This window comes from Daphnia magna, linkage group LG8 (assembly GCF_020631705.1).
Source record: "Daphnia magna isolate NIES linkage group LG8, ASM2063170v1.1, whole genome shotgun sequence".
NCBI classification, from domain to species: Eukaryota; Metazoa; Arthropoda; class Branchiopoda; order Diplostraca; family Daphniidae; genus Daphnia; species Daphnia magna.
Genome location: NC_059189.1, coordinates 2,638,896 through 2,647,805, shown reverse-complemented (window position 1 = coordinate 2,647,805; position 8,910 = coordinate 2,638,896). Strand labels below are relative to the sequence as shown.

General features: G+C 42.1%; 2 protein-coding genes and 1 long non-coding RNA gene across 4 annotated transcripts; 2 read left to right on the top strand and 1 right to left on the bottom strand.

The window, feature by feature from the left end:
• The first annotated feature begins 446 nt into the window (after nucleotides 1-446).
• LOC116928751 (putative gamma-glutamylcyclotransferase CG2811) lies at nucleotides 447-1,298 on the top strand. Its single transcript, XM_032935850.2, has 3 exons — nucleotides 447-687; nucleotides 752-984; nucleotides 1,062-1,298. The coding sequence occupies exons 1-3, from the start codon at nucleotides 511-513 to the stop codon at nucleotides 1,114-1,116; spliced, it is 465 nt and encodes a 154-aa protein (XP_032791741.2). The 5' UTR covers nucleotides 447-510; the 3' UTR covers nucleotides 1,117-1,298.
• LOC116928737 (sprouty-related, EVH1 domain-containing protein 2) lies at nucleotides 1,293-5,487 on the bottom strand. 2 transcript variants are annotated; one of them, XM_045177723.1, is made up of 8 exons: nucleotides 5,127-5,487; nucleotides 4,401-4,782; nucleotides 4,159-4,327; nucleotides 3,816-3,883; nucleotides 3,491-3,734; nucleotides 3,178-3,417; nucleotides 2,773-3,119; nucleotides 1,293-2,707 (listed from the first exon to the last, which is right to left on the bottom strand). In XM_045177723.1, exons 1-8 carry the CDS (start codon nucleotides 5,144-5,146, stop codon nucleotides 2,348-2,350), a joined length of 1,830 nt encoding a protein of 609 aa, XP_045033658.1. In that variant the 5' UTR covers nucleotides 5,147-5,487; the 3' UTR covers nucleotides 1,293-2,347. The 2 variants fall into 2 exon arrangements, with proteins under 2 accessions (XP_045033658.1, XP_045033660.1); XM_045177725.1 differs by having other exon boundaries at nucleotides 3,816-3,862.
• Nucleotides 5,488-6,392: 905 nt separating this feature from the next.
• Nucleotides 6,393-8,471, top strand: LOC116928754. The gene is made up of 2 exons (XR_004397369.2): nucleotides 6,393-6,701; nucleotides 6,785-8,471. It is a non-coding gene; the product is annotated as an uncharacterized LOC116928754 (long non-coding RNA).
• The last annotated feature ends 439 nt before the right edge of the window (nucleotides 8,472-8,910 follow it).

Genomic DNA, 8,910 nt, shown 5'->3' with positions numbered 1-8,910 from the left:
AAGCTTAAGGCAGCATTGCGTCCAGCAGCTGCAGCACCCAAACAACAAAAAAAAAAGTTTTACATGATTTGGATTCGAAATTCAAGGACAATTACAAAAACAATACAATTTAGAAAAAGTCGGACTTTTTCTCTCATGGAGAGGTGGGAGGTAATGCAAGTATACAGAGACGACGATTTATTACTTTTAATTGACGTTTGACGATTGCATGCAATGAGGACCAGTATTCACGCGATGCAGTATTCACTTTGCATTCAGCAATTACCCCAAACGAAAAATAACTTTAAAAAGAACGTAGGAAAATATTTCGGATAGAAAATCACGAACGCCGGGGCCGTAGTCTGAACTTGGCTAGAGCGTCAAGCCAATCTGGATGGCCATGTAAAGCCAATGGAGGCCAATCTGGATTGACGCTCAAGCCAAGTTCAGACTACGGCCCCCGGTTACGTCCTCTAGCGGCAGAAGTAATAACAATGGTGGAATTTTTGACAGAATTCCCATCAAGAAATCATGGATCAGTCATACACAGTTTTTGTTTATGGAACTTTGAAAAGGAACCAACCGAATCACCATTATTTATCAAGTGCAAAATTCATCACAGAAGCTACTTGTTTTGAGAAATTTCCATTGGTTATAGCTTCAAAGTACAATATTCCATTTGCTATCAATAAACCTGGATCTGGCTTTGTATTATCAAACAAAAAGGCTTTCTAATAAAAATGTTAAAAATACTTTCTTTTGTTTCATGCAGAGAATTAAGGGAGAACTGTTTACTGTTGATGAAGAAACCCTTGCCAAGTTGGACGAACTTGAGAACCATCCGACTTTGTATGTCCGTCAACTACAGAGTTTTGAGACTACTGATGGCAAAATTGTTGAAGCATGGGTTTATCTACTTCAAGAATATAAGCCAGAAATGCTAGAACTTGAATTTTTTGAATCCTATTTTAGTGAAGGCAAACATGGAAAACAGTATGTGGCAAGGTACAATCGTGACAGAACTGAAAAAGAAAATATATGACAGACAATAAACTAACCACAATCCCAAACTGTTTTTACAGTGATGATGACCTGACCAAACCAGAAGACATCTTGCAAGTGCTTAGAATTAAGTAATAAAAGAACAACTAAATTTAACAGACCAACCTATTATGTGCCTACCTGCTGTAGATTTTTCGCTCTTTTTTGTTTTGGGATTTTAGTATAGAGGGTCTAAGAAGCATTTCCTATTCGACAATAGGACGATTTGTGCACGAAAAAGTGTCTCATAGTATGAAATAAATTAAACGAGACCATGACTGTTTTATTTATTTTTTTTTTTTCAATTTGTCTGTCTTTATTTTATTACAACGAGAGGGAGGGGAAAACAAAGTTTGGGTGATATTATATCCAAATATCAGAAATAGACAGGATAGAGGTAATGGAGTTAATTTCACTAAAACGGAAACTGTTTAAACGAACTGGGATTGAGGAAAACACGCGAGTAAACCGCCTGAAATGAAAAAAAAAAAAAAAATTAAATAAAACAATAATTTCCCCTTCAAACAAACAAACGTTCGGGGTGTTGCGTGGGAGAAGAGCGAATTCCTTTGCTTTGTTCGCGGATGCACTGCTGCCACTGTCTTTGGATAAAAAAGAACGCGGCGACTCCCCTGAGCCCTTGGAAAGTCGGCGAATTCTTTCCCAGATGTTTAATTTAAAGAAAAAAAATTCTTAAATCTCACTTTGATAAACCTCCCCAAAACAAACAACTTTATCACTTTTAATCCGCTCGATCCGCGCGGACACACAAGTGTCGGGAGGTTTTTGATCGAAAAAAAAAAAAATACATAAAAAATTAAGAAATAAAAAAAAAAAAAAGGGAAAAGAATTCATTACATATGAAGAACAATTATGAAAAAGAGAAAGGAGTTAAAGAGGATACAATGAAACATATGGGAACACAATCCATGCAAAAATGTACATAAGAGAAAGTGAACAAAGAATGGTATTTTTTTTGTTCGAACTGAATTTCGCTTAGGAAATGCAACAAAATAGAGAGGGTACAAGAAATAAAATCAGACGATTTTTTTAAGCCCACCTTTTTGGGTTGTTATATATATATATATATATATGTATATATAAAGATCGGCTGTTCTTCCGTTCCGTACTGGCACTGAAAAAACAAAAAGAAGCCTCCCTCATTCCCTTCCAGTCGACACGGTGGGTGTGAGAAGAAGGGAAGTTGAGGGATTGGTGATGGATATAGGATTGGGAGTAGGCAGCACGCAGTTTTGTTTTGCCTCAAAAATATGTTGAACAGAAAGACGAAGAAAAACCAAATGGATAACGTGTTAGAGGTGGGCCATTAGGCTGCTGGTTCGTGAGGTTTGCCACAGCATCCGCAATGAATTCCGCATCGGTAGCAGGCGCGCAGAGGCAAGTAGCACCACAGACACGGTACGACCAATGAGAGAAGCGCCAATCCAAACCACCGTTTGGGAGAGGAGTCTATGCTGCAGCAATCTCCATGGCTGTGCTGTCGCCGGACACCGCCGGAACCACAATCGCACGGTTGCGGGGCAAAATCGCCCTCGGCATCGGCGTAACAATGGTACATGAGGCACTCGGCGCATCCGACACAAGAGACGGCATCTATGGTTGACCTCACGCAATCTGGAGCATAGTCACAAGCACCTCGAACGTTTTCTTCCGGTCGATACATGTCCTAAATGACCAACACATTATACTGAAACAAACGTAAGCGATTGACACGACTCAAACTTTCATTACCTGACAGTGTTTGCAGCGTATTCGGCCCGTTGAGCCTTTACCACTGCCGGGAGGGTGGAGGTGACTAATGCTCATGGCTTTGGTACTGCTAGAACTGCTGGCACTGCCCCGTCGTTTCTTTTTGCCCCCGTTGGCTCGGCCAGATTTACTGGGCAACATGGGCGCCGTTGTGGCCGTGCTTGAACAGCTATTGACTGATGTCATGGGATTCTTCTTCAAGCTGCTCAAAGAGTCACGGCGAGCTGGCGCCACTGTCACCGGCTGCTTTGACGACGCTGGATCAGGCATCACCGGGTAGCTGTACTCGTGCAGTGAGTGGAAAGAGTGATTTGCTACTCCAGTATTGACTAAAAATTGAAATGAAACATTCAGTCAAAATCGATTTCATTGCATTGATTTGTTTACCTTCTCGGGCAAATTGGACATATGAGTAACTTTCCTTGTCCACCTCGATGTGATCATTGAGCCCAACGCTACCACCGATTCCAGGTGGCCAGATCCCTCCACTGATACCACCTTCACGTTCTCGACGCTGTCTCTCTTTCTCTTTGGTGGCCCGTTCTCGTTCACGAGTCAAAGCCAATTCCTGGTCGCGTTGCTGCCACATAAGCTGCTCCGGACTTATGGAATGCTCCTTATTCGACCCTTTATTGATTGTAAAAAAGAAGTGAATTATTAAGCCATGTTGCGGGGGCGACAGCTCAAGATGATGGTTTACCTTCCGTCAGGCTATTATTCAACAAGGGCAAACTACTAGTGCTGCTGCTGGGAGGTAGTGGACGCCGCTGCACGAAATGTATCCTGTGCAAATGCGGCTCTTTAGGCAACGGAGGTAGAGGAGCGTTGTTGGATGCCGGAACAGGGGGAGGAGCAGGAGATGGTGGTGGTTGATTTTGTTGTTGCTGATGATTTAACGTTGGCGAACGTTGCAGATCAGTCCGCTCCATCGGCAAGTCCAAAGTCTAAAATAAGAAAACAAGACCACTTCGAAAATTATTGGTATTCATCAAAAGTAGAAAATTGGGCCAAATGTCAAAACTTGCCATAAAAACGTCATCCTCACTGGCGTCAGAGTTCATGTGACGCAACGCTGGCGGCGCGTCGGCGAGCCCTGGATAAGCCCCCCCAAAAAAATCATGATTTTAGTGAATGAAACTGGAATGCCGAGCAAACATTTACTTTTGCAGATTGTGAAGGAGAAAGAAGACAAAACTCACCAAAGCCAATTCCAGGAAAGAGTAAGAAAGCGTTAGGGTATAAAGAGAAGAAAGTTGATTTCGATGGATACATTTTCGAGAAGAAAAGAATACAGAAGTAAAGCAATCAAAAAACAAAACTAGGGATTTGGTTAATTCAAATTTTTTTTATCATTTCAAACAAACCTACCATTCAGCAAATCTTCAACAGCCATCCGAACGCCCTTGTCAAATGCCCTGGCGTCGGCAGCTGTTTGAAATGTCAATCCAAACTTTTGGTCGCCTGTTCGCCAGTGATGAAATGTCGGCATGACTTTGTTGTACTGAAAGTCTTTGCGGATCGTACAGCTGAGAACGACCTGATTAGAAACAAGAGATTTTCATTTCAATAAATTTAGGACACACAACATAATATTCGAATTTTGTTCATACTGTTTGATCCGATATGCGTTTGCCCAGAATGAGGTATTCGTGCTGTTGAATGAGACTGTTGCAATGGTAAACGGGTATAACGGCTGCCGATGAATGTAGAGGAGCTGGTGAGTGAGGTGGAAGAGGAGGACCAGGTCCACCACCGCTAGTGCTACTACTCCGGCTGCTGGCGCTGTTGTTGTTGCTGGCTGGGTTGTAGTTTCTATTGCTGTTATTACTGTTGCTGCCTGATGTAACAGCAGCCACAATGGCCGCATGGATTGGCAGGATGCGCTTGCGGACCGATACATTGGAAAGTCCGCCGCCATCCATCGGGACCCAGCCGCCCGACGAATCATCCCGCGTCATCACCTGCGCCCTTACTCGCACCAACGAATCTTTCCTAATGTGACACATACAAGACGATTTCCAATTCATTAATTGTATGGCTGCAACCGGAAGCAGTAGGGGGGAAATATTTTTCTATTCCGGTCGATGAGTGTGTGTATATGTGTAGGCCTTTGCAGCTGTGCGGGGGAGGAGGGAGGAGCCGACGGCTAGGGAACGGAAGTAAAGACCATCCAGACGTACCCCAAGCTCCGCCTCTCTGCCGCCTGACGTCATTTCCGGTCGGCGGCGCTTTTCAACCTCCCTCCCCCGCACAACTATTTCCTCCCTACTTCTTCGTGTTTTATGTTTTTATATTTTTGGTGTAGATAAAAGTTAAGAAAATAATAGAAAACTTACTCTTCACATCCTTCGGTCATGTTGGTTGATGGCGGATCGCGCGGAAGTAGCAGGGCTGACACTACCTAGACCCCCTGCAATCGCCACCAAAGCCCGAACCATCTTCGGTGGCCACTTTGGCGATCGAAAACTCTTGCAAGTCAACAAAGGAAGAAACGGCCTCTCCCACCCCACAAAAAAAATCCCCACCCAGGAAACAACAACAACTAAAAAAAAAAAAAGAAATCCCCCCCAAAAAAAGGGAAAAATTCAACAAAAAAAAAATGGTGACGACAAATTGTTTAACGTCCAGTCCACCGATAGAATCCGGTTAGCTTCATGATATTGTTCACACACTTTTCATAGATGATTGGTGGTTTTTCTACGTGTGAACGTTTATTTTGGCACTTTGGAATTGTGTAGCTGAATTTTTCTTTTTTTTTTCGTGTGGTATTTTCATAGATGCAGTGAGAAAGAGTCAGGTGCATCCAGCAATGTCGTCTCCATCTTCTTTTTCCAGTCGGAAAGCCATCACTGTTCGTTCCAGTTGCCAAGGCCACTACACACACACACACTTACACACTAAATGTGTGTGTGGGAGAGAGAGTGGAAATGAATCAATGAACAAAATACATACACAAGAGTTTCATACACATTCGATCGTGTCACACAAACACACAAACACTAAACGTGAAAGATTTTTTGGAAGATGTGAATCCCGTTGACACACGGCGAGTAGCAAATGCTCAAACACTACTTTTCTGTACGATTTCCACGAGCTCAAACACTGGGCTTCATCTGGCTTTTGTGCATGCCAACAACGAAAAGATGTCGCACTGAGAGCGTTTCATTCATGGGCACCGCACCAGCGCCATGACTGTGAATGTAAGGGAGTTAAAGGAAAACGGTCCCCCTCCCTCCCTTTTCCCCTCCCCTTCTTTCTCTTTCCCCTCTCTTGCTTTCGGCGGAGCGATACAAGCCAAGATGGCCGCCAATTCCCCTCCAAACTAATTCTTTTTTCTTTTTCTTTTTAGCTCTGGGCTCTGACCGATGCTACAGATGTTTTCAGATCTTGCTCAACTTTGATTCTCTTCATGACGACACCAATAAAATATGGTGACTGGCAGTTGACAAATATATTTCTTAAGAAAAAGTGGAATGATATCGAACTAGAATTTTGTCTGCACATCACAAAAATGGACAACGATCGACAATGTGAGGACTATTTTGCCTCGGTGGGACCAGACTCCGCCACTCATTCATAACAACACACAGCTCTCCTGTGTGTGTGTGTGTGTGGAGTGTGTGTGTGTGTGTTGATGCCCATCCCTTTCTTCCTTTACCACCTTTTCTCTCTCTCTCTCTCTCTCCTGACGATGATTTCAAATACCTTAGGGCTTTTTCTTTCTCTCTGTGTTAATTTTTGTTTTGTTTTTAATATGACCGTCGATTAAAGTTGGTGTTGTTGGGTGTCATCGTGATGGATTGTTCCATTGATGCTTGTTACTTGTATACTGTCTGTTATTCTGCTGCTGGGAGAAATCGTCGGCTTGCACACGATGCCAACCAAAGATACCGATTGAGTTCAAGGACGTCGTGAGTCGTATATATATATATATATACACACACACACGGGGTCTTTCATTCATTATTCTGTTCTGTCTCTTTTTCCTCCAAAGGCTAAAAAAAAGTCTGTGGGCTTCTTCTATGTAGGAGGAGGATTATATGGAGGGTAGTAGAAGAGTATCGATTGACCCACACCCTCCCCCGGCTGGATGTTTGGAGTCACTTCCTTCAATCGAGCGCCGGTTTTCGATTTCCTCCGTGGCGAGAATATTCGTCGTCAGCCCTTTTGTTTATTTTCCCTCCACACGACGCCCACGCCTACACACACTAGACGAGCGACGCTATTTCGATCGATATAATTTTTTTTTGGCTCAATGCTGCCCACTCCCACCCCTACTACTGCGATGATTGGCCTCAGCCACGCGATACACCTGTAAATCGGGTAGTGGCCTGGTATTTGTTTTCATTATGTCGCGACAGTCTTTTGTTTTCTAGAATCTCGACGAAGCAATTTCACCAAAGTATAATGAGGTGACAGGTTTTTTTCGATTTCACTTTCATAATGCATCACGATGTTTCTTTTCGAAACGGCAATTAGAAAATATATCGATTTTTCTTTTTTTCGGGGCGAGGTGAGCTGTCGCAGTTTCTTTTGCATCAGATTGTTTTGAAATACACCTATCACGAAAGAGACAATTATCATGTGCGTGACACAACTGATCCGAGAAAACGACACGAAACTTCCGTTTTTTTTCCATGGATGTGTAATTGTGTATATGTGTGTATGCGTATAAAAAATGATTCACGGCTCAAAACCGCGAAACGCTCACTGTACAAACAACAAGAATATAGCATTATATATATTGAGTTTTTCTTTTTTGGCTTGAAAATAATAAGAATTAATTATGTTTGACATTAACAAAATAAACCACGTAATAACTTTTCGGTTTGGTGTGTTTCTTTCACGTGAATGTTGTTTGGCGTTTCTTGTCCGAGGCCAAACAGCCAAGAGGCGAATTTTCTGTCTGCAACTGGTGTGTGTGTGTGTGTGTGTTTAGTTCTACTACTTTATCTCTACTTCCAACATAAAAGAACACAAAAAAAAGAAGAAAAAAACTGATACCAAAAACATGGCAACATTACAGCAGTTGGCCACTAGATGGCGATAGATGCAGTACAAAAATAACATATACAGAAAACAGGGCCCAAAAAGCTCTCGACACCATAGACAGAAGTTAGACATCCACACACGCACACACCCACATAATCATAACAATACGAAGACTGAGAAAAATGACAAACTTTTTTTTTTCTCCTTCTCCCTGGCGGCCCGAATTTGTTTTTAGGTAGTAGCGCATGATATATCGAATGAGACGCAGGGGCCAAAGAGAAAGTGATCACAAGCATGCACATACATATAGAAGAGCTGAGCAATTCGTATACACACTGACTCATTGTAACTATCAAGACTTTAGGGGAGAGCCTTTTTGACGCGCTGAAAATGAATGGGTCATCCACCGTTTTTTTTTTCTTCTTTCTTTTCTTAGTAGAGAGAAAGTTTTTGACGGTCGTCTATTTCGTGGCCCAGACATGGGATAAAAACACAAGACAGAAACAAGACACGTCACGACCTTCTATCTTTTAAAATAAAAGACAAAACTTAAAAAGGAAGTGACAAGTCGGTAATCAGGGACCCAATCGGAGAGAGACCGTCCGTCACCGGATAAGACAATGGACTAGAAAGAGAAGAAAAAAACAAAATAAAATTTTTTTTTTGAACCGGACAATGCCGACCGTATTAGACAAGAGACGGATGGAGATAAAACAGCAAATAGGTGGGGGCATTTCCTTCTCCACCCTACCCTCCTTTTTCCGGCTGACTACTGTATCTTTCCTCTTGAAATAGATCAACAGGATACAAAATCTTTTCGACAATCAAGGAACAAGGTCGTCTTGGCTCTCAATTGAAATTTGTTGCTGAAAAAAATGTCTTCTTCCTTTTCATTTACAACAACCAAAAATGAAACTGAATATTTAAGAAAGAAGGAAACTAGATAACCACATCACCGGTTGCAGCTTATGAGCAGTTTCAACAGGATTCCAAAAATCGTTTCTTTCTTTTTTGCTTTTTTGTTTAACTTCTGTTTATCACGATGAGTGAAGCTTATGACTCCACTGTAATTAACAATTGAATTATCATTCACTCAATTTCATCTTAATAATATTTGTTTGTGATTTA

Coding starts and splice junctions, on each gene's coding strand:
- LOC116928751 (XM_032935850.2), top strand. CDS start 511: ATGGATCAGTCATACACAGTTTTTGTTTATGGAACTTTGAAAAGGAAC. Junction 688..751: donor ATAAACCTGGATCTGGCTTT/GTATTATCAAAC, acceptor TGTTTCATGCAG/AGAATTAAGGGAGAACTGTT. Junction 985..1,061: donor GGAAAACAGTATGTGGCAAG/GTACAATCGTGA, acceptor CTGTTTTTACAG/TGATGATGACCTGACCAAAC.
- LOC116928737 (XM_045177723.1), bottom strand. CDS start 5,146: ATGACCGAAGGATGTGAAGA. Junction 3,884..4,158: donor TGTTGAAGATTTGCTGAATG/GTAGGTTTGTTT, acceptor GGGCTTATCCAG/GGCTCGCCGACGCGCCGCCA. Junction 3,418..3,490: donor GAATAATAGCCTGACGGAAG/GTAAACCATCAT, acceptor CAATCAATAAAG/GGTCGAATAAGGAGCATTCC.